The 26,382-nt window shown below is 38.5% G+C and overlaps 1 protein-coding gene across 1 annotated transcript; it reads right to left on the reverse strand.

The window, feature by feature from the left end:
• Positions 1-2,755: 2,755 nt before the first annotated feature.
• LOC117969539 (sialoadhesin-like) lies at positions 2,756-25,993 on the reverse strand. The gene is made up of 27 exons (XM_059010619.1): positions 25,346-25,993; positions 24,251-24,553; positions 22,912-23,184; positions 22,155-22,427; positions 21,100-21,372; positions 20,361-20,633; positions 19,470-19,742; positions 18,791-19,063; positions 17,905-18,177; positions 17,223-17,495; positions 15,581-15,853; positions 14,815-15,166; positions 14,578-14,699; positions 13,745-14,017; positions 12,991-13,263; positions 11,918-12,190; positions 11,232-11,504; positions 10,326-10,598; positions 9,649-9,921; positions 8,509-8,781; positions 7,830-8,102; positions 6,751-7,023; positions 6,065-6,337; positions 5,239-5,514; positions 4,365-4,473; positions 3,474-3,561; positions 2,756-3,218 (listed from the first exon to the last, which is right to left on the reverse strand). The coding sequence occupies exons 1-26, from the start codon at positions 25,815-25,817 to the stop codon at positions 3,492-3,494; spliced, it is 6,891 nt and encodes a 2,296-aa protein (XP_058866602.1). The 5' UTR covers positions 25,818-25,993; the 3' UTR covers positions 2,756-3,218; positions 3,474-3,491.
• Positions 25,994-26,382: the final 389 nt, after the last annotated feature.

A 26,382-nucleotide genomic window follows, 5' to 3' on the forward strand; every position in this document is an offset into this window, starting at 1 on the left:
GTAAGTGATCCTGTTACATCTTTGGTGTGTGCGTTGCAGTAATACAATGCAAGTTAAGGTGGTACAAAAGAACAAACTAGGCAGATTGTGTGAGGTTGTGGGTGTGGAGGAGAGGATGTCTGACCTCGAACTACTTCCCCGACCCTGTTGCACACCCTAAGCTGAGACTCATGTGGATTGCAATACAGGTACAGCTAAGTTTTTACTGGTGCACTTTAGTAGTAAAAACAGTATTGCACATTTTCTGTTTTATGATGTTAATGAGTGCATTTTTGTTGAAAGAAAAAAAGCTGTTATTTTAAATAAAATGACGCACTCTCTCTCTCTCTCTCTCTCTCTCTCCTAGGCACTTTATACATCAACCAAGAATGTACAGTCTTTGTGACACAAGCATATACCAAGAAAGCAGCCCTCTGTACATGAACTGCACAGAGGCCAACCCCATTTATACCAACGGGAGCTACCAAATCCTCTATGAAAACTGCACACCTAGTTTCGTACGCACACAGCAGGTACAGATGAATTGATTTGCAAATAAAACTTAAGAAACGTTTGAGTCCAGCTGAGAAACGGGGTGACGTTCTTCCTCTTTGGGTGTAGTGTTTGCATATTTCCATGAGGCCTTTTATATGTGGTCTAACTTGGATAAATTTGAGACATTTTGGTAGTTTCCACAATTTAATAGGAGCATTTTGTTTTTCTTTCTGTAATCACTAAAGCTGTTGGCGCTCACAATGTGCTGTTGCTTGATTTCTATTCTCAAAAAAAAACATTGCAGATGGGATATCCATGGGGCACTGCCACCTTTCTATGGAGCCGTACTGATGAACAATGTCTTTTTTTGTTTTATTCAAACAGCACAGAGCTGCCTGGAGACGCAGAGAGGTGAGGGAAGACAACGGGAGTGCCACGGAGTGCCCTGTGTATCTGGAAGTGCTCTAAATCACCAAAAAGTACCTTCTTAACAAAGGAAGAACCGTCAACTCCCCATGTACATGCCAACTGGTTGGACGTCTGTATTTTAGACTGGCAGGCTGATCAACATGACAATCCGGGACACAAGCCCTGTGGAAATGCTGTCTTTTTTTCTAATTTCCAAGAAATGTTTCAATTGTATGAATCTGAGGGAAACAGTCCATATTTACACCAAATGTACCCAAATAAATACAATGTTTTAGCTTGAAATTCAACACCTTGACATCAAGGTCAGGTTAGAAAAAACCTGACTTCAACCTCAGGGCCTGGTACTTGGACCTGTAAGGTTTGAGGCCTCTGCTTTCAGTTGCGTATCTAGTAAGGAGCCTCTATTTGAATGGTGTGAATGAAAATCTGAGTGTATTAAAAAGCCGTTGTTGATCACTGGCATGTAAATAGTTTCACCTTTTCTGTGTTCCACTGCTACGTCCTTATGCTACCTAATAATAGTATTTTCAGAATCTGAGCGTCTGTGTTGTGTCATGTACACCAGTGTTTCTCAACCCTGGTCCTGGAGGCCCACTGTGTCTGCTGGTTTTCATTCCAACTGAGCTCTCAGTTACTCAACTAAACCCTTAATTGAACTGATAATTTGCTTAATTAGACTGTTTTAATTGTTTTCAGCTGTTAAACAGTTGGAGAGTTCAAGTTACTTATAAAATGTTATAGCGAACTTGAAATCTGAAACTGTTAAGAGCTGAAAACAATTAAAAAGGTCTAATTAAGCAAATTATCATTTCAATTAAGGGTCTAGTGAAGAAATTGAGAACTCAGTTGAAATGAAAACCAGCAGCCACAGGGGGTCCCCAGGACCAGGGTTGAGAAACACTGATGTTGACTGCATTGGCAGGTCTGTAGTTTTAACAAATATTTTATTTCTGTTTTTCTAAAAGTGCTTTAAAATCAAGCTTGCAACTGTTTTAGAGAGTTGGAAGTCTTAATCATAGTCAAAGATGTACATTTTATACTAACAGTGAACAGCACCAACATTTTAATAAAGTATAATCAATATACCAAATATGTTTCATGTAATTACTTACCGTAAAAAAAAAGTGTATAAGTCGCACTGGTGTATAAGTGCCCCCCCCCCCCCCCCCTTTTTTTGAGACAACAATTTCAGGAAAAAGCCTATAGGTCACACCGGTGTATAAGTTGCTCCCCCATTTTTAGGACCCCCTAAAAATACCTAGAAAATAGACTTATACAAAAGGTTTTTACAGTATATACTGGCTAGACTGCAAACCCCTTCAACTAATGCAGCGGCAAATCAGGAGGCTGCAAACCTGCACACTTCCTTAAAGACATCATGGCATATTTCATTACTTTAAAAAGGGTCCATCTTCAGACCCATACAAGTAAGGACAAAACAGGTCATTAGAAAAATTGAAGAAACACATCAGGTCATACAATCAAGCAGACCACTAGAAATCCATCAGACGTCTCTCCTGTAGTCAGACAAAGAGGCAGTTTGTCACTTGGGAACCTGGAAGTGGAGACTAGGTTCATTGGAGGTTGTATTTCACGAGTGAAATGGAGCATATCGATGATGCAATACATGGAGCATATTGATGATGCAATACATGGAGCATATTGATGATGCAATACATGGAGCATATTGATGATGCAATACATGGAGCATATTGATGATGCAATACATGGAGCATATCAATGATGCAATACATGGAGCATATTGATGATGCAATACATAATTGCCACATGTATTATTTAGAACAAAGCAAAATCAAAGTTATTAAATATAAGGCATTTGTTAGAAACCATGGTTAGTCATAATCTTTCTAAGCTTTATTAAATACTCATCAAAATGTCCAATAATACATATTGTGCGAATATTAGATCTGGACACGAATGCAACTTGCTTGAACTAGAGGAAGTTTGCTTTCGTAGTAAATCATACAAGGAATGTACACAGAATTTCCTAGCATCACACGGGACAGATCAATGTTATTAGCAACATTTTATTTAATAACTTTATTTGAATCAGATGGCAGAACTGCGCACATGTTTATATACCACATGCATAAAAGATAAGGTTTAGGACAGTGTTTTTTATCCTGACCATCACCGACATGCTTTACTGCAGTTAAAGAAAAAAACACACACAAAGAAATACTCATAAATGCACTGTTTAGGATTATTAACAGAAAATAATTACAACGATGGTAAATAAAATATAAAGTTTGCCAAATATCTTCTTTTCTCCAGTAGGGGGTTATTGTCTGGCTCTGAAAAATAGAAAAGAAAAAAACAATATTTGATTTGAGGTACTGTACATAGTGCCGGAACAGTCATGCAAATATCTTTACAATAAAACATGCCAGTGTCTGCCAGAAATTACACATGCCTTGCATCAATTTACCACCTTGCCAGAATTTGCGTGAGTTTCTAAATTAGCAAGAGGAAAAACAGCTCCATCTGTGTCGGATTTCAATAGCCAAGCCAAATGACTGAAGACTGAAATAACCAAAAACAGCACCTACCTGCTATTCCTGGAGCTTCTACATGTTTTTCAGAATCATATGATCAACACTGACTGTGGTATCATTGTCTTCATTTTCTTCATTTACCCTGATAAAAATAATAATAATAATTATATATATATATATATATATATATATATATATATATATATATATATATACACATCTTAGCAGATGCCCTTATCCAGGGCAACTTACAATTGTTACCAGATATCACATTATTTTTTACACATTATGTTTACATACAATTACCCATTTATACAGTTGGGTTTTTACTGGAGCAATCTAGGTAAAGTTCTGTTACCTATGTACAGAACTGTTCCATATTTGATAGTAAAATGCAACAATGGGTATGTTTCATATTTTGCCAGACAGTGTTCTTTACTCCAGTGCTGTGAGCACCAGTCTGAGCAGGGCTACCACTGTCAGTCACACTTCTGGGGGAAGGAAGGAGCAAGACGGTCTCTAGTTATCTTTTCAAAACATGCACGTTTCTTGTCATATAAATGAACTGCATGTGTGGCCTATTAAAGTCATCAGTTAAATTAGACAATTGTTAATTTGCCAAGATTTTCAGTTCCAGTGGTTTGATTTCATATGCACAACAAAAAATCGAGACTACAGAAGCAATGGGGTTTTTTTATTACATTTGTACACTTCTGTATATTATGTAGGGAGAATGGACAGGTTCCTCCGTACATCCTCATCTAGAACCGATATGTTAAAACTCCAAGTTCCACTGTTATGTTTGCATATTGGCGTTATCATGAAGTTCTGCTTAAAATACTGTAGCTCTACCAACCCTCTTCAATAGAAAATACAAAAAGCAAACTTTTATTTTGTATCTTCTCCCTTTTAAAAAAGTAACCCCAAAATAAAACAGGTACTCACACGAAAAGAGTCTTTCTTGTTTTACGACGGTAAATCACTGCAATAACTAGGATGACAACCACTCCAAAGAGAACAGCAGGGATAATTATCAACACATTTGTGTGGGGATCTGTCAAAAGAATTATAACAAACAGTAAGTGTTATTTTTCAAAAGGGAATGTCACATCTCATAAAGTCCTACAGCAGAACTTCATATAAAATCAACCAACAATGGCTCATTGAGGACGTGCAGCTATGGCCAAAACTGTTGCATCACCTAGAATTTTAGGATTGAGACATACATACATTTAGTTTATTTAACAACATGTAATCAAAGTAATCAAAGCTAAAAACCCAGCACAAGCATGTTTAGTGGCGCAGTGACAGCGCCCAGCCAATCAATGCTGAGTAGGTGGAGGGGGATCTGCTATCCAATCAAGGCCAGGCAACAATTCCTTTAAGAGACAGAATGCGCTTGCGTCACCGCAAGGCTCCGATTCTGAATGTAGACGTGGCGATCATGCCGAGCGGCACAGAGCAAGACAAACCAGCACAAGTCAGAACAGCAAGTGATAGGTCACTCGCCGAGAGAATACATTTATAATGTAATTCAGCCCAGTATGTTAACGCAACATTATCCAGCAGGTTTCAATCCACTTCACAAAGCAAAATTAGTTCATTCTATAAGGTGATGCAAAACTTTTGGCCATAGCTGTACAGTAGGTAAAAGTGTATTTAATTGAACTATAAAAGCATTATTTTAAAGAACATTGTACAATTATTGTAGGAACTTCATCTGGAAAGAAATACATATTTAAATGACCCTGAATGGAGTGGGGATGATTTCCCACCTCCCCAGGTGAAATGATCATGAAAGCTTGAATCAATTTCTTACCAGGCTTTTGCAATGAAAAGTTACGGTAGCCACTGCCAAGTTTGTTAGTGGCCAGACAAGAGATTTCTCCATGGGTAACTGTGACTCCCTGCAGAGTACTGGTAACTCGATGACCTCGGACGAGTGAGGACGGCTGAGGATTTTGAGCGATTTGGTCGTCATTATCTGGACTCTCCCATGTTATAGTAGCTGGAGGGTTTGACTCTGCAATGCAGTGGCAAGTCACCCCTTCAGAACCAAGCACACAGGAAGACTGTAGCAAGATTGCAGGCTTGTCTACAGGAGAAAATACACATTTCTTTAATATTACCACACCACATGAATGACTGGGTTAGAGGCATTTCGCAAATCATCTTAGTATCTCTGAAAAGATATAGTCCACTTGTCTCTGAGTAGTTAGGAATACAAGAAATGGATCCACTGTACAGCCACAGTGTGTACAGCTTTGGCAAAGAGTTTTGCATCACCTAGAATTGTAGGAACAAGACATCATTGTTTCTATTTTTTCAATTTGTCAGTTTTTCGTTTAAGTATATGGAAAACTACAAAGCAGTATGTAATTCAATGTGTTAACGTAACATTATTCAGCAGGTTTCATGCAAAAGGCCTTCAGCTTGACGATAGTAATATGTGAAAACCACCGACTGTTACCTAGCAAAGAAACATGTTATTACCACATTGTTACACAGTAATTACATGGTTTTCCATGTCCTGTAATCTAAACTATCAAACTAAACGGTGACTGCTTTTCTGTTTAGAAGGGATATGACAGTGTTCTTTGTTTTTTCCCCATAAAGCAAACACAGAAAAGACAATTCACACTCACATTGTATAGCCAAGTGGATGGGTTTAGATGTTCCAATTCCCACATCATTCTGTGCAGAGCAGTAATACTCGCTCTCCTCTCTAGTCACATTCTCCACTGTAATATCCATGGTTTCTGCCAGTAACCGTATATTGTCCTTGTTTATAACTCTGTACCAATTGTATGTGAAAGCTGGAGGGAGGCTGTCACTGACACAGCTCAGAGAAACATGATCTCCTTCCTTTATCCCACCAGCAGACCCTCTGACAAGAACAGAAAGATGTCTGGGGGCATCTGATAAAAAAAAAAAAATACATGTTAAATAGTAAGATATCATGTTCACGTTGACACCAAACATCACATTCGAAGGGTTAATTTCCCATGAATCAGCAACAATTAATCCAATAACACTTCTGTATGTCCAGAACAGCAAAATCTGTTGTATTGACCATTGTTGTATTTGTTATCGCTGTGTCCCTGGGATTATTTGCTGTATTGACATGAAACTTGGAAGGAATAGCAACAACCCATGAAGACCTTGGTGAGACATTTACTTAAATGAACAACTTAAGGTTCTCCCAACATCAGGAAATTGCTTTCAAGTAAACACTTAGACAATTGCTAAGCTTAATGACACTTTGTGTTTAGAATGGATATGTGCAGGGCTCTTTGTTGTGTCTATAAAGCAGAGACACATTGACACTTACACTGAACCACCAAGTGTAGTCTTTTAGAGGTTCCAATTCCCACATCATTATGTGCAGAGCAGTAATACTGGGTTCCTTCACTAGTCACGTTCTCCACTGTAATGTCCATGGCTTCTGCATGTAACCGTATAGTTTCATTGCTCGTAACTCTGTACCAGCTGTATGTCAAAACTGGAGGGTTGCTGTCACTGACACAGCTCAGAGAAACAGTATCTCCTTCCTTTATACCACCAGAAGACCCTCTGACAAGAACGGAAACATTTTTGGGGGCATCTGATTAAAAAGAAATATATATATAAGAATCCAAAATATTTCACTGCAAAACCAAACATTGCATATGCAAGGTTATATTACAATGGATGAACTAATTAATTAATTAACGTCAATTATGAACAGATAGTGTTTGACATCTTTATATTAAAATTGTACTACAGTGAAATTTTCACTAGCTGATTTGTGACTGTAAATTAATCAAGTCATGATGGTTCAAAGCTAATGGGATTGAAGGAGTCAGTGTCACTCAATAAATCACCGCTACAGAAAATACTCCCATAGATACAATTTAGTACAGAATTATTGATTCACCCACAGATATTCAAGGACACTCAGCACCACAGGAGCAAATCAGCATATAACTATACAAGGCATTTATCAATACACAGTATTGCAATGAGTTACTATACATGACAATGGGATGTTGCGGCGCAAATTATTATAATAATAATGATACAGTGAAATAGGTACAGCACTGCCAAGCCACCTTACCATCAGCCAACAGTGCCCTTACCAAGAAGGCTGACATCAGGGGCTGGAAGTGAGGATGAACCTGAATTGTCCCTCGCAAAGATGGCTGCTGGTAAAGCAGGGTTCCTCTTCTCTGCCATGCTTTTAAGGGTCAAACTCAGCTGTTGTTCATATCTTCTATTGTCAAGAGTACAGAGCTTTACCATGGCAGCGTTCATTTACCCTGCCACACGTGGTATAAGAACTGCTTTTTGTTTACAATAGATATGTGCAAGTCTCTTTATGGACAAAAGAACCCTGGCACAACAAACACGGAAAAGACAATTCACACTCACATTGTATAGACAAGTGGATGGGTTTAGATGTTCCAATTCCCACATCATTTTTTGCAGAGCAGTAATACTCGCTCTCCTCTCTAGTCACATTCTCCACTGTAATATCCATGGTTTCTGCCAGTAACCGTATATTGTCCTTGTTTATAACTCTGTACCAATTGTATGTGAAAGCTGGAGGGAGGCTGTCACTGACACAGCTCAGAGAAACATGATCTCCTTCCTTTATCCCACCAGCAGACCCTCTGACAAGAACAGAAAGATGTCTGGGGGCATCTGATAAAATAAATACATGTTAAATAGTAAGATATCATGTTCACGTTGACACCAAACGTCACAATCGAAGGGTTATTTTCCCATGAATCAGCAACAACTAATCCAATAACTGTTTTGTATCTCCAGAACAGCAATCAGTTATAGTGATGATTGTTGTATTTGTTATAGTTGTGTCCCTGGGATTATTTGCTGTATTGACGTGAAACTTGGAAGGAATAGCAACAACCCATGAAGACCTTGGTGAGACATTTACTTAAAGAAACAGCTTAAGGTTCTCCCAACATTAGGAAATTGTCTAAGTGTTTACTTAAAAGCAATCGCTAAGCTTAATGACACTTTGTGTTCAGAATGGATATGTGCAGGGCTCTTTGTTGTGTCTATAAAGCACAGACACATTGACACTTACACTGAACCACCAAGTGCAGTGGTTTAGAGGTTCCAATTCCCACATCATTACGTGCAGAGCAGTAATACTGGGTTCCTTCACTAGTCACGTTCTCCACTGTAATGTCCATGGCTTCTGCATGTAACCGTATAGTTTCATTGCTCATAACTCTGTACCAGCTGTACCTCAAAACTGGAGGGTTGCTGTCACTGACACAGCTCAGAGAAACAGTATCTCCTTCCTTTATACCACCAGAAGACCCTCTGACAAGAACTGAAACGTTTTTTGGGGCATCTAATTAAATAAAAAAATAAAATAAAATAAATAAATAAATAAATAAATAGATAATTTATCTAGCTATCTATATATCTATATGTATATATAAATAATCTAAAATATTATTTCATTTCAAAACCAAACATTGCATATGCAAGGTTACATTACAATGGATTAACTAATTAATTAACGTGAATTATGAACAGATATAGTTTGGCTTCTTTAAATTAACATTGTACTACAGTGAAACTTTCATTAGTTTATTTGAGAGTGTAAATGAATCGTCACGATTGTTCAAAGGCAGCCTTATGGGATTGAAGGAGTCAATGTCACTCAATAAATCACTGCTACAGTGAATACTCCCATAGATACAATTTAGTACAGAATTATTGATCCGCCCACAGATATTCAAGGACAGCACCACAGGAGCAAATCAGCAAATAACTCTACAAGGCATTTATCAATACACAGTATTGCAATGAACTACTATACATGATAATGGGATGTTGCTGCACACATTGTTATAATAAAAATGATACAGTGAAATAGGTACAGCACTGCCAAGCCACTTTACCATCAGCCTGCAGTGCCCTTACCAATATGGCTGACATCAGGGACTGGAAATGAGGATGAACCTGAATTGTCCCTCGCAAAGATGGCTGCTGGTAAAGCAGGGTTCCTCTTCTCTGCCATTCTTTTAAGGGTCATACTCAGTTGTTCATATCTTCTATTGTCAAGAGTACAGAGCTTTACCACGGCAGCGTTCATTTACCCTGCCACACGTGGTATAAGAACTGCTTTTTGTTTACAATAGATATGTGCAAGTCTCTTTATGGACAAAAGAACCCTGGCACAACAAACACGGAAAAGACAATTCATACTCACATTGTATATACAAGTGGATGGTTTTAGATGTTCCAATTCCCACATCATTCTGTGCAGAGCAGTAATACTCGCTCTCCTCTCTAGTCACATTCTCCACTGTAATATCCATGGTTTCTGCCAGTAACCGTATATTGTCCTTGTTTATAACTCTGTACCAATTGTATGTGAAAGCTGAGGGGAGGCTGTCACTGACACAGCTCAGAGAAACATGATCTCCTTCCTTTATCCCACCAGCAGACCCTCTGACAAGAACAGAAAGATGTCTGGGGGCATCTGATAAAAAAAATACATGTTAGATAGTAAGATATCATGTTCACGTTGACACCAAACATCACATTTGAAGGGTTAATTTCCCACAAATCAGCAACAACTAATCGAATAACTGTTTTGTGTCTCCAGAACAGCAATCTGTTATAGTGATGACTGTTGTATTTGTTATCGCTGTGTCCCTGGGATTATTTGCTGTATTGACATGAAACTTGGAAGGAAAAGCAACAACCCATGAAGACCTTGGTGAGACATTTACTTAAAGGAACAACTTAAGGTTCTCGATACATTAGGAAATTGCTTTTAAGTAAACACTTAGACAATCGCTAAGCTTAATGATACTTTGTGTTCAGAATGGATATGTGCAGGGCTTTGTTGTGTTTATAAAACACAGACACATTGACACTTACACTGAACCACCAAGTGCAGTGGTTTAGAGGTTCCAATTCCCACATCATTATGTGCAGAGCAGTAATACTGGGTTCCTTCACTAGTCACGTTCTCCACTGTAATGTCCATGGCTTCTGCATGTAACCGTATAGTTTCATTGCTCGTAACTCTGTACCAGCTGTATGTCAAAGCTGGAGGGTTGCTGTCACTGACACAGCTCAGAGAAACAGTATCTCCTTCCTTTATACCACCAGAAGACCCTCTGACAAGAACTGAAACGTTTTTTGGGGCATCTAATTAAATAAAAAAATAAAATAAAATAAATAAATAAATAAATAAATAGATAATTTATCTAGCTATCTATATATCTATATGTATATATAAATAATCTAAAATATTATTTCATTTCAAAACCAAACATTGCATATGCAAGGTTACATTACAATGGATTAACTAATTAATTAACGTGAATTATGAACAGATATAGTTTGGCTTCTTTAAATTAACATTGTACTACAGTGAAACTTTCATTAGTTTATTTGAGAGTGTAAATGAATCGTCACGATTGTTCAAAGGCAGCCTTATGGGATTGAAGGAGTCAATGTCACTCAATAAATCACCGCTACAGAAAATACTCCCATAGATACAATTTAGTAAAGAATTATTGATTCACCCACAGATATTCAAGGACACTCAGCACCACAGGAGCAAATCAGCATATAACTCTACAAGGCATTTATCAATACACAGTATTGTTGTTCATATTTTCTATTGTCAAGAGTACAGAGCTTTACCACGGCAGCGTTCATTTACCCTGCTACACGTGGTATGAGAACTGCTTTTTGTTTACAATAGATATGTGCAAGTCTCTTTATGGACAAAAGAACCCTGGCACAACAAACACGGAAAAGACAATTCACACTCACATTGTATAGCCAAGTGGATGGGTTTAGATGTTCCAATTCCCACATCATTCTGTGCAGAGCAGTAATACTCGCTCTCCTCTCTAGTCACATTCTCCACTGTAATATCCATGGTTTCTGCCAGTAACCGTATATTGTCCTTGTTTATAACTCTGTACCAACTGTATGTGAAAGCTGGAGGGAGGCTGTCACTGACACAGCTCAGAGAAACATGATCTCCTTCCTTTATATCACCAGCAGACCCTCTGACAAGAACAGAAAGATGTCTGGGGGCATCTGATAAAAAATAAAATAAATACATGTTAGATAGTAAGATATCATGTTCACGTTGACACCAAACATCACATTCGAAGGGTTAATTTCCCACAAATCAGCAACAACTAATCGAATAACTGTTTTGTATGCGCAGAACAGCAATCTGTTATAGTGATGATTGTTGTATTTGTTATCGCTGTGTCCCTGGGATTATTTGCTGTATTGACATGAAACTTGGAAGGAATAGAAACAACCCATGAAGACCTTGGTGAGACATTTACTTAAAGGAACAATTTAGGATTCTCCCAACATTAGGAAATTGCTTTTAAGTAAACACTTAGACAATCGCTAAGCTTAATGATACTTTGTGTTCAGAATGGATATGTGCAGGGCTCTTTGTTGGGTCTATAAAACACAGACACATTGACACTTACACTGAACCAACAAGTGTAGTCTTTTAGAGGTTCCAATTCCCACATCATTATGTGCAGAGCAGCAATACTGGGTTCCTTCACTAGTCACGTTCTCCACTGTAATGTCCATAGCTTCTGCATGTAACCGTATAGTTTCATTGCTCATAACTCTGTACCAGCTGTATCTCAAAACTGGAGGGTTGCTGTCACTGACACAGCTCAGAGAAACAGTATCTCCTTCCTTTATACCACCAGAAGACCCTCGGACAAGAACAGAAACGTTTCTTGGGGCATCTAATTAAAAAAATATATATACATAAGAATCCAAAATATTTCATTGCAAAACCAAACATTGCATATGCAAGGTTATATTACAATGGATGAACTAATTAATTAATTAACGTCAATTATGAACAGATAGTGTTTGACATCTTTAAATTAACATTGTACTACAGTGACATTTTCACTAGCTGATTTGAGCCTGTAAATGAATCAAGTCATGATGGTTCAAAGCCAATGGGATTGAAGGAGTCAGTGTCACTCAATAAATCACCGCTACAGAAAATACTCCCATAGATACAATTTATTACGGAATTATTGATTCACCCACAGATATTCAAGGACACTCAGCACCACAGGAGCAAATCAGCACATAACTCTACAAGGCATTTATCAATACACAGTATTGCAATGAGTTACTATACATGACAATGGGATGTTGCGGCACAAATTGTTATAATAATAATGATACAGTGAAATAGGTACAGCACTGCCAAGCCACCTTACCATCAGCCTGCAGTGCCCTTACCAAGATGGCTGACATCAGGGACTGGGAATGAGGAATTGAACCTGAATTGTCCCTCGCAAAGATGGCTGCTGGTAAAGCAGGGTTCCTCTTCTCTGCCATGCTTTTAAGGGTCAAACTCAGCTGTTGTTCATATCTTCTATTGTCAAGAGTACAAAGCTTTACCATGGCAGCGTTCATTTACCCTGCCACACGTGGTATAAGACCTGCTTTTTGTTAGCAAGTCTCTTTGCTTTATGGGTAAAAGAACCCTGGCACAACAAACAGAGAAAAGGCAAATCACACTCACATTGTATAGCCAAATGGATGGGTTTAGACGTTCCAATTCCTACATCATTTTGTGCAGAGCAGTAATACTCGCTCTCCTCTCTAGTCACATTCTCCACTGTAATATCCATGGTTTCTGCCAGTAACCGTATATTGTCCTTGTTTATAACTCTGTACCAATTGTATGTGAAAGCTGGAGGGTTGCTGTCACTGACACAGCTCAGAGAAACATGATCTCCTTCCTTTATCCCACCAGCAGACCCTCTGACAAGAACAGAAAGATGTCTGGGGGCATCTGATAAAAAAAAAAAATACATGTTAAATAGTAAGATATCATGTTCACGTTGACACCAAACATCACATTCGAAGGGTTAATTTCTGATGAATCGCAAAAACTAATCCAATAACTTTTTTGAATCTCCAGAACAGCAATCTGTTATAGTGATGATGGGAGGATTTGTTATCGCTGTGTCCCTGGGATTATTTGCTGTATTGACATGAAACTTGGAAGGAATAGAAACAACCCATGAAGACCTTGGTGAGACATTTACTTAAAGAAACAACTTAAGGTTCTCCCAACATTAGGAAATCGGGTTTAAGTAAACACTTGGACAATCACTTAGCTTAAAGGCACTTTTTTGTTCTTTGTTTATGCAATTTTTTCACAGTGATTTATAAAAACATTGCATAGGATAAATGTTTGAAGTTTGTGTTTAGAATGGATATGTGCAGGGCTCCTTGTTGTGTCTATAAAGCAGAGACACATTGACACTTACACTGAACCACCAAGTGTAGTGGTTTAGAGGTTCCAATTCCCACATCATTATGTGCAGAGCAGTAATACTGGGTTCCTTCACTAGTCACGTTCTCCACTGTAATGTCCATGGCTTCTGCATGTAACCGTATAGTTTCATTGCTCGTAACTCTGTACCAGCTGTATCTCAGAACTGGAGGGTTGCTGTCACTGACACAGCTCAGAGAAACAGTATCTCCTTCCTTTATACCACCAGAAGACCCTCTGACAAGAACTGAAACGTTTTTTGGGGCATCTAATTAAATAAAAAAATAAAATAAAATAAATAAATAAATAAATAAATAGATAATTTATCTAGCTATCTATATATCTATATCTCTATATAAATAATCTAAAATATTATTTCATTTCAAAACCAAACATTGCATATGCAAGGTTACATTACAATGGATTAACTAATTAATTAACGTGAATTATGAACAGATATAGTTTGGCATCTTTAAATTAACATTGTACTACAGTGAAACTTTCATTAGTTTATTTGAGAGTGTAAATGAATCGTCACGATTGTTCAAAGGCAGTCTTATGGGATTGAAGGCGTCAATGTCACTCAATAAATCACTGCTACAGTGAATACTCCCATAGATACAATTTAGTACAGAATTATTGATCCGCCCACAGATATTCAAGGACACTCAGCACCACAGGAGCAAATCAGCAAATAACTCTACAAGGCATTTATCAATACACAGTACTGCAATAAGCTGCTATACATTACAATGGGACGTTGTTGCAAACATTGTTATAATAAAAATGATACAGTGAAATAGGTACAGCACTGCCAAGCCACCTTACCATCAGCCTGCAGTGCCCTTACCAAGATGGCTGACATCAGGGACTGGGAATGAGGAATTGAACCTGAATTGTCCATCGCAATGATGACTGCTGGTAAAGCAGGGTTCCTCTTCTCTGCCATGCTTTTAAGGGTCAAACTCAGCTGTTGTTCATATCTTCTATTGTCAAGAGTACAGAGCTTTACCATGGCAGCGTTCATTTACCCTGCCACACGTGGTATAAGAACTGCTTTTTGTTTACAATAGATATGTGCAAGTCTCTTTATGGACAAAAGAACCCTGGCACAACAAACACGGAAAAGACAATTCACACTCACATTGTATAGACAAGTGGATGGGTTTAGATGTTCCAATTCCCACATCATTCTGTGCAGAGCAGTAATACTCGCTCTCCTCTCTAGTTACATTCTCCACTGTAATATCCATGGTTTCTGCCAGTAACCGTATATTGTCCTTGTTTATAACTCTGTACCAATTGTATGTGAAAGCTGGAGGGAGGCTGTCACTGACACAGCTCAGAGAAACATGATCTCCTTCCTTTATATCACCAGCAGACCCTCTGATAAGAACAGAAAGATGTCTGGGGGCATCTGATAAAAAAAAAAAAAAAATACATGTTAGATAGTAAGATATCATGTTCACGTTGACACCAAACGTCAAATTTGAAGGGTTAATTTCCCATGCATCAGCAACAACTAATCGAATAACTGTTTTGTATGTGCAGAACAGCAATCTGTTATAGTGATGATTGTTGTATTTGTTATCGCTGTGTCCCTGGGATTATTTGCTGTATTGACATGAAACTTGGAAGGAATAGAATCAACCCATGAAGACCTTGGTGAGACATTTACTTAAAGAAACAACTTAAGGTTCTCCCAACATTAGGAAATTGCTTTTAAGTAAACACTTAGACAATCGCTAAGCTTAATGATACTTTGTGTTCAGAATGGATATGTGCAGGGCTCTTTGTTGTGTCTATAAAACACAGACACATTGACACTTACACTGAACCACCAAGTGTAGTCTTTTAGAGGTTCCAAGTCCTACATCATTATGTGCAGAGCAGTAATACTGGGTTCCTTCACTAGTCACGTTCTCCACTGTAATGTCCATGGCTTCTGCATTTAACTGTATAGTTTCATTGCTCGTAACTCTGTACCAGCTGTATCTCAAAACTGGAGGGTTGCTGTCACTGACACAGCTCAGAGAAACAGTATCTCCTTCCTTTATACCACCAGAAGACCCTCTGACAAGAACGGAAACGTTTTTTGGGGCATCTAATTAAAAAAAAATATATACATAAGAATCCAAAATATTTCATTGCAAAACCAAACATTGCATATGCAAGGTTATATTACAATGGATGAACTAATTAATTAATTAACGTCAATTATGAACAGACAATGTTTGACATCTTTAAATTAACATTGTACTACAGTGACATTTTCACTAGCTGATTTGAGACTGTAAATTAATCAAGTCATGATGGTTCAAAGCCAATGGGATTGAAGGAGTCAATGTCACTCATTAAATCACAGATACAGAAAATACTCTCATAGATACAATTTAGTAAAGAATTATTGATCCGCCCACAGATATTCAAGGACCCTCAGCAACACAGGAGCAAATCAGCACATAACTCTACAAGACATTTTTCAATACACAGTATTGCAAAGAGCTACTATACACCAACTATGCTACCCAGCCCCTGGTCCAGGCCCTGGTACTCTCCCGCCTAGACTACTGCAACTCCCTCCTGGCTGGCCTCCCTGCTCCGCAGCGGTGGAATGACCTTCCTACAGATGTCAGGACTGCCCAGTCCCTGACCACATTCCGGTGCCTCCTTAAGACTCACCTCTTCAAACAGCACCTGTAGAACTCCTCTGTTTGTATCCTGGGACACTATCACCCTTCATGTAAATGTGCTTTATTTTGCTCTTATCTGCCCCCTATTTTACTGCATTTAATCCTGTACTTCAGAATACTGTAATCTGCCAAGTGTTTAACCTGTAGTACTTTGTATTTAATCACATCCTGATGTAACTATCACTATTTAATCATATCCTGATGTAACTATCACTATCTGCTGTATTATTGAATTCTGGTTTGTCACACTTGTACTTTGCTTGAACAAAAGTTATTGTATTTCTTGCTCTTATTGTATTACTTGTATTGTAACACTTGAAATGTATTTGCTTACGATTGTAAGTCGCCCTGGATAAGGGCGTCTGCTAAGAAATAAATAATAATGACAAAGTGATGTTGCGGCACACATTATTATAATAATAATGATATAGTGAAATAGGTACAGCACTGTCAAGCCACTTTACCATCAGTCTGCAGTGCCCTTACCAAGATGGCTGACATCAGGGACTGGGAATGAGGAATTGAACCTGAATTGTCCCTCGCAAAGATGGCTGCTGGTAAAGCAGGGTTCCTCTTCTCTGCCATTTTTTTAAGGGTCAAACTCAGCTGTTGTTCATATCTTCTATTGTCAAGAGTACAGAGCTTTACCATGGCAGCGTTCATTTACCCTGCCACACGTGGTATAAGAACTGCTTTTTGTTTACAATAGATATGTGCAAGTCTCTTTATGGACAAAAGAACCCTGGCACAACAAACACGGAAAAGACAATTCACACTCACATTGTATAGCCAAGTGGATGGGTTTAGATGTTCCAATTCCTATATCATTTTGTGCAGAGCAGTAATACTCGCTCTCCTCTGTAGTCACATTCTCCACTGTAATATCCATGGTTTCTGCCAGTAACCGTATATTGTCCTTGTTTATAACTCTGTACCAATTGTATGTGAAAGCTGGAGGGAGGCTGTCACTGACACAGCTCAGAGAAACATGATCTCCTTCCTTTATCCCACCAGCAGACCCTCTGACAAGAACAGAAAGATGTCTGGGGGCATCTGATAAAAAAAAAAAATAAATACATGTTAGATAGTAAGATATCATGTTCACGTTGACACCAAACATCACAATCGAAGGGTTATTTTCCCATGAATCAGCAACAACTAATCGAATAACTGTTTTGTATCTCCAGAACAGCAATCTGTTATAGTGATGATTGTTGTATTTGTTATCGCTGTGTCCCTGGGATTATTTGCTGTATTGACATGAAACTTGGAAGGAATAGCAACAACCCATGAAGACCTTGGTGAGACATTTACTTAAAGAACAACTTAGGATTCTCCAAACATTAGGAAATTGCTTTTAAGTAAACAGACAATCGCTAAGCTTAATGACACTTTGTGTTCAGAATGGATATTTGCAGGGCTCTTTGTTGCGTCTATAAAGCAGAGACACATTGACACTTACACTGAACCACCAAGTGCAGTGGTTTAGAGGTTCCAATTCCCACATCATTATGTGCAGAGCAGTAATACAGGGTTCCTTCACTAGTCACGTTCTCCACTGTAATGTCCATGGCTTCTGCATGTAACCGTATAGTTTCATTGCTCATAACTCTGTACCAGCTGTATCTCAAAACTGGAGGGTTGCTGTCACTGACACAGCTCAGAGAAACATGATCTCCTTCCTTTATACCACCAGCAGACCCTCTGACAAGAACGGAAACGTTTTTTGGGGCATCTAATTAAAAAAAATATATACAAAAGAATCCAAAATATTTCATTGCAAAACCAAACTCAATAAATCACCGCTACAGAAAATACTCCCATAGATACAATTTATTACAGAATTATTGATTCACCCACAGATATTCAAGGACACTCAGCACCACAGGAGCAAATCAGCACATAACTCTACAAGGCATTTATCAATACACAGTATTGCAATGAACTACTATACATGATAATGGGACGTTGCTGCACACATTGTTATAATAAAATTGATACAGTGAAATAGGTACAGCACTGCCAAGCCACCTTACCATCAGCCTGCAGTGCCCTTACCAAGATGGCTGACATCAGGGACTGGAATGATGAATTGAACCTGAATTGTCCCTCGCAAAGATGGCTGCTGGTAAAGCAGGGTTCCTCTTCTCTGCCATGCTTTTAAGGGTCATACTCAGTTGTTCATATCTTCTATTGTCAAGAGTACAGAGCTTTACCACGGCAGCGTTCATTTACCCTGCCACACGTGGTATAAGAACTGCTTTTTGTTTACAATAGATATGAGCAAGTCTCTTTATGGACAAAAGAACCCTGGCACAACAAACACGGAAAAGACAATTCACACTCACATTGTATAGCCAAGTGGATGGGTTTAGATGTTCCAATTCCCACATCATTTTGTGCAGAGCAGTAATACTCGCTCTCCTCTGTAGTCACATTCTCCACTGTAATATCCATGGTTTCTGCCAGTAACCGTATATTGTCCTTGTTTATAACTCTGTACCAATTGTATGTGAAAGCTGGAGGGAGGCTGTCACTGACACAGCTCAGAGAAACATGATCTCCTTCCTTTATCCCACCAGCAGACCCTCTGACAAGAACAGAAAGATGTCTGGGGGCATCTGATAAAATAAATACATCTTAGATAGTAAGATATCATGTTCATGTTGACAGCAAACATCACATTCGAAGGGTTATTTTCCCATGAATCAGCAACAACTAATCGAATAACTGTTTTGTATGCGCAGAACAGCAATCTGTTATAGTGATGATTGTTGTATTTGTTATCACTGTGTCCCTGGGATTATTTGCTGTACTGACATGAAACTTGGAAGGAATAGAAACAACCCATGAAGACCTTGGTGAGACATTTACTTAAAGAAACAACTTAAGGTTCTCCCAACATTAGGAAATTGCTTTTAAGTAAACACTTAGACAATCGCTAAGCTTAATGACACTTTGTGTTCAGAATGGATATGTGCAGGGCTCCTTGTTGTGTCTATAAAGCAGAGACACATTGACACTTACACTGAACCACCAAGTGTAGTGGTTTAGAGGTTCCAATTCCCACATCATTATGTGCAGAGCAGTAATACTGGGTTCCTTCACTAGTCACGTTCTCCACTATAATGTCCATGGCTTCTGCATGTAACCGTATAGTTTCATTGCTCATAACTCTGTACCAGCTGTATGTCAAAACTGGAGGGTTGCTGTCACTGACACAGCTCAGAGAAACTGTATCTCCTTCCTTTATACCACCAGAAGACCCTCGGACAAGAACGGAAACGTTTTTTGGGGCATCTAATTAAAAAAATATATATACATAAGAATCCAAAATATTTCATTGCAAAACCAAACTCAATAAATTACCGCTACAGAAAATACTCCCATAGATACAATTTATTACAGAATTATTGATTCACCCACAGATATTCAAGGACACTCAGCACCACAGGAGCAAATCAGCAAATAACTATACAAGGAATTTATCAATACACAGTATTGCAATGATCTACTATACATGATAATGGGACGTTGCTGCACACATTATTATAATAATAATGATACAGTGAAATAGGTACAGCACTGCCAAGCCACCTTACCATCAGCCTGCAGTGCCCTTACCAAGATGGTTGACATCAGGGGCTGGAAGTGAGGAACTGAACCTGAATTGTCCCTCGCAAAGATGGCTGCTGGTAAAGCAGGGTTCCTCTTCTCTGCCATGCTTTTAAGGGTCAAACTCAGCTGTTGTTCATATCTTCTATTGTCAAGAGTACAGAGCTTTACCATGGCAGCGTTCATTTACCCTGCCACACGTGGTATAAGAACTGCTTTTTGTTTACAATAGATATGTGCAAGTCTCTTTATGGACAAAAGAACCCTGGCACAACAAACACAGAAAAGACAATTCACACTCACATTGTATAGCCAAGTGGATGGGTTTAGACGTTCCAATTCCTACATCATTTTGTGCAGAGCAGTGATACTCGCTCTCCTCTCTAGTCACATTCTCCACTGTAATATCCATGGTTTCTGCCAGTAACCGTATATTGTCCTTGTTTATAACTCTGTACCAACTGTATGTGAAAGCTGGGGGGAGGCTGTCACTGACACAGCTCAGAGAAACATGATCTCCTTCCTTTATCTCACCAGCAGACCCTCTGACAAGAACAGAAAGATGTCTGGGGGCATCTGATAAAAAAAAAAAATACATGTTAGATATTAAGATATCATGTTCATGTTGACACCAAACATCACATTTGAAGGGTTAATTTCCCATGAATCAGCAAAAATTAACCCAATAAGTTTTTTGTACGTCCAGAACAGCAATCTGTTGTATTTGTTATCCATGTGTCCACAGAATTATTTGTTGAATTGACATGAAACTTGGCAGGAATAGCAAAAACCCATGAAGACCTTGGTGAGACATTTACAACGAAAAAACTTAAGGTTCTCCAAACATTAAGAAATAGATTTTAAGTAAACACTTAGACAATCACTTAGCTTAATGGCACTTTTTTTTTTTTTTGTTCATGCAGTTTTTTCACATCAAATTATAAAATCATTGCATAGGATAAACATTTGAAGTTTGTGTTTAGAATGGATATGTGCAGGGCTCTTTGCTGTGTCTGTAAAGCAGAGACACATTGACACTTACACTGAACCACCAAGTGCAGTTGTTTAGAGGTTCCAATTCCCACATCATTATGTGCAGAGCAGTAATACTGGGTTTCTTCACTAGTCACGTTCTCCACTGTAATGTCCATGGCTTCTGCATGTAACCGTACAGTTTCATTGCTCGTAACTCTGTACCAGCTGTATGTCAAAACTGGAGGGTTGCTGTCACTGACACAGCTCAGAGAAACAGTATCTCCTTCCTTTATACCACCAGAAGACCCTCTGACAAGAACTGAAACATTTTTTGGGGCATCTAATTAAAAAAAGAAAAAATATATAAGAATCTAAAATATTATTGCATTGGAAAACCAAACATTGCATATGCAAGGTTACATTACAATGGATGAACTAATTAATTAATGTGAATTATGAAGAAATACAGTTTGACATCTTTAAATTAACATTGTACAACAGTGAAACTTTCATTAGTTTATTTGAGACTGTAAATCAATCAAGTCACGATGGTTCACAGGATTTAAGGAGTCAATGTCACTCAATAAATCACAGCTACAGAAAATACTCCCATAGATACAATTTAGTACAGAATTAGTGATTCACCAACAGATATTAAAGGAGACTCAACACATAACTCTAAACGGCATTTATCAATACACAGTATTACAATGAGCTACTATACATTACAATGGGATGTTGCTGCACACATTGTTATAATAATAATGATACAGTGAAATAGGTACAGCACTGCCAAGCCACCTTACCATCAGCCAACAGTGCCCTTACCAAGATGGCTGACATCAGGGACTGGGAATGAGGAACTGAACCTGAATTGTCCCTCGCAAAGATGGCTGCTGGTAAAGCAGGGTTCCTCTTCTCTGCCATTCTTTTAAGGGTCAAACTCAGCTGTTGTTCATATCTTCTATTGTCAAGAGTACAGAGCTTTACCACGGCAGCGTTTATTTACCCTGCCACACGTGGTATAAGACCTGCTTTTTGTTTACAATAGATATGTGCAAGTCTCTTTATAGACAAAAGAACCCTGGCACAACAAACACGGAAAAGACAATTCACACTCACATTGTATAGCCAAGTGGATGGGTTTAGATGTTCCAATTCCCACATCATTTTGAGCAGAGCAGTAATACTCGCTCTCCTCTCTAGTCACATTCTCCACTGTAATATCCATGGTTTCTGCCAGTAACCGTATATTGTCGTTGTTTATAACTCTGTACCAATTGTATGTGAAAGCTGGAGGGAGGCTGTCACTGACACAGCTCAGAGAAACATGATCTCCTTCCTTTATTCCACCAGCAGACCCTCTGACAAGAACAGAAAGATGTCTGGGGGCATCTGATAAAATAAATACATGTTAAATAGTAAGATATCATGTTCACGTTGACACCAAACGTCACATTCGAAGGGTTAATTTCTGATGAATCAGCAACAACTAATCCAATAACTGTTTTGTATGTGCAGAACAGCAATCTGTTATAGTGATGATTGTTGTATTTGTTATCGCTGTGTCCCTGGGATTATTTGCTGTATTGACATGAAACTTGGAAGGAATAGCAACAACCCACTAAGACCTTGGTGAGAAATTTACTTGAAGGAAACTAAAGGTTCTCCCAACATTAAGAAATCGGTTTTAAGTAAACATTTAGACAATCACTTAGCTTAATGGCAATTGTTTTTTTTTCTTTCTTTCTTCATGCAGTTTTTTCACATCAAATTTTAAAAAATATTGCATAGCATAAATGTTTGAAGTTTGTGTTCAGAATGGATATGTGCAGGCCTCTTTGTTGTGTCTATAAAGCAGAGACACATTGACACTTACACTGAACCACCAAGTGCAGTGGTTTAGAGGTTCCAATTCCCACATCATTTTGTGCAGAGCAGTAATACTGGGTTCCTTCACTAGTCACGTTCTCCACTGTAATGTCCATGGCTTCTGCATGTAACCGTATAGTTGCATGGCTCATAACTCTGTACCAGCTGTATGTCAAAACTGGAGGGTTGCTGTGACTGACACAGCTCAGAGAAACAGTATCTCCTTCCTTTATACCACCAGAAGACCCTCGGACAAGAACGGAAACGTTTTTTGGGGCATCTGATTGAAAAACATAAAAAGATATAGAATCTAAAATATTATTTCACCGACATATGCAAGGTTACATTACAATGGATGCATTATGTACAGATATAGTCTAACATCGTTAAATTGACATTGTACAGGATGAAACCTCATGGGCAGCAGTGTGGAGTAGTGGTTAGGGTTCTGGACTCTTGACCGGAGGGTCGTGGGTTCAATTCCAGGTGGGGGACACTGCTGCTGTACCCTTGAGCAAGTATTTTACCTAGATTGCTCCAGTAAAAACCCAACTGTATAAATGGGTAATTGTATGCAAAAATAATGTGATATCTTGTAAGTCGCCCTGGATAAGGGCGTCTGCTAAGAAATTAATAATAATAATAATAATAATAAAATAATAATAATAATAATACAGTGAAACCTTCATTAGTTGATTTGAGACTGTACATGAATCAAGTTATGATGGTTCAAAAGGCAGCCATATGGGATTGAAGGAGTCAATGTCACTCAACAAATCACCGCTACGACATAGTCCCACAGATACAATTATGAAGCGTAAAGCTGATAAAATTCGCAAAACAAAAACAGGAACTAATGGTAGAAACGCAGGGTTTGCAGATAGATGTTTTGTAATGACTGAGTGCATTACAGTACATTAAAAAGTTGAATGATTCAGTTTTGCTAGAATAAAAAGTGCCCAACACAGCAAGAAGTTTTGCAGGTGGCCAAAATGTCAGTGTTCTTAACTTCCTCCCAGAACTAACGTCCAGGTAGCTTGTCCCACTCGTGCTCTGCCTGTCTTACACACACTTACTGCCTGTCTTACATGAACTTTGTGAACTCCGTTTCCACTATGTTTTTCCTCCCAATCTCTAAACACCGAGTGCGAGCTATGAAGTCCAGACACAGAAGCAAGTTCAAATGCACCCAGTTCCTTGTTCCTGCGTCAGGGTTGGTTGAGCTAAACTACTGCGTTCTGTGTGAAGCTGAACTTTGTTTAGCCTTCGCTGACCCCTAAGCTTACAGCTGCTGCTCTGTTTGGACTCTGGTTTACTATAGTTAAACCGCGTTAGGAATCACTTACATTGCACATGAAGCTTGCAGCTGGGTCCTGGCGATATTAAATCATTGATATCCGAGTAGAGCGCTCGACACTGAAGAGCCTGGGAGTGATCCTTGGAAGCAGGAATGAAGGTGAGGACCGATTTCACTTCCCACACACCACCCTGCTCGGGCTCGTGTATGGCGTTGATGGAGCCCTTGCTGTAACTCCACATTAGTTGAGGGGGGGTTTTGACGCAGGTGTATTTTATGGTACACACTACAGGTACACTAACACCTTCAGTTAGGGTCCCCGGACAATTCATTTGAGGTTTCTCTGGAGTCCCTGAAAAACAGAATAAAAAAAAGCAGTTGAGTCAACAAGCATACGTTGTTAAGCAACTTTTGGTATCGCTTCAATAGGTGCTAGGATCATTCCTAAAGAGATTTTATTTAGTGAGCCTTTTGTGAGTTTAATGCCTTAATGTGACAATTTTTTTGCTTTGCTTTTGTCTTTTTTTTATGACTTTGTTTTTAGTGTCGCTTTCTGTCAGTTTTAGCGTAAGTCTGTGCCTCTTTGGGCAGCTGAAGAGTGAATTTTTGAGGTCTCTTATACATTCATATTTTTAATTTCACCAAATAAATGAGTGCAGTATTTCCATTCAGTATTATTATTCCTATGCAACCTACAGGATATGCTATACAACAATGTGTGCCTGAAATCTGTTGGAATTTTCAATCAAATATTGCAAACGTTATCCAAGCAGTATAATTTTATTAATATTTTTTTTTTTTTTTACTAAAGTAAAAAACAGAGGCATGTTGCCAGTATTTTTGAAACATTATAAAACAAAAGAAAAAACAAAAGATGTTACATTTTTTCCCCTTTAGTAATAGAAATGTAGAATACATGTTTAGAATTGGTCTGATATTAACCTTTTCCCTTTTCAACTACATATGCTCTGGAGATCAAAACAGTTGAGCACACACTTCATAGAAGGAGAGCTCTACAGTATAAATATATATATATATATATATATATATATATATATATATATATATATATATATAATGATGAACTAAGGTGAATACCAAGAAAAAGGTCGCTGAACCATGTAAGCTGTTTCAAATCACTTACCTGAAACTATCAACTGAGAAGTCACCTGTGTGTAAGTGTACTTCTCAGTGCCCTTAATCTCTACTCGGAACATGTATGTGAGCGAGTCTTCAGGAGTTAGGTTAATGATTTGGAGGGAGCAGTTATTGCTCTCAAGAGAGCCGGTCAGTTTTGTGCGATGCCTGAACTTGGCATTGACCAGACTGATGTCTTTGCTGTTGTAAACCATGGCGGTGAAGTAACCATGGTACCAGATTCCAACAAAATCCCTTGCTGGGTGCCTGGGGCCGGGGTAGTTAAAGTGACAGGGGATATTCACGCATGACCCCTTCACTGCACTGATTTTTCTGGGTATTTCTGCCGTCCAGGAGTTACAGTCAGTGGTCCTGTAAAACACTGGAGAAACAATATACACACATTCTGTATCTTTTTCATTTTGGTTTGCTTTTGGTGAGGTTTCATTACCGTAAATGGTAATATAATACAAGTACATAAGAACATCAGCGATCGTCTGGTTCCTACTACAACTTGATCGGTTTAAAAACCTTTGTCAGGTCTTAAAGGATCCCAATGATTCCGCATCCACAATGAGGCTAGGTAGCCTATTCCTTACCCTTACCACTCTCTGTGTAAAGAAGCGTGTCCTACCCCTAAAGTTTCTACTTCATTTCCAACAGCGGTCCGCTGCTTAAAGACTTGAATTACGTTGCCCAACTTGTTCTTTTCTCTAGGCTAAATACATTCAATTTCCTCATGCGTCTTCATAACCCATTCTTTTAAGCTCTGGGATGAATCTTGTTGCTCTCCTTCCTTTTAGGGTGATGTGCATACCAGACTTGGACACAATATTATAAGTGTGAACGTAATAACATACATCACACATTAAACCCACTCAGCACATCAAAGTGGTTTTATTTTGCCATCTTTCATTAGGCACACTAGTCTATGTGGCACGGTTAGGCAGCTGGAACAAAGTACCTAATGTTTAAAAAAAAACACACACACAACAGGTAACCATTTTGGGCGATTACCTAGTACCTATAATAATATAAAATACA

Source organism: Acipenser ruthenus, chromosome 41, assembly GCF_902713425.1.
Source record: "Acipenser ruthenus chromosome 41, fAciRut3.2 maternal haplotype, whole genome shotgun sequence".
Classification (NCBI taxonomy): Eukaryota; Metazoa; Chordata; class Actinopteri; order Acipenseriformes; family Acipenseridae; genus Acipenser; species Acipenser ruthenus.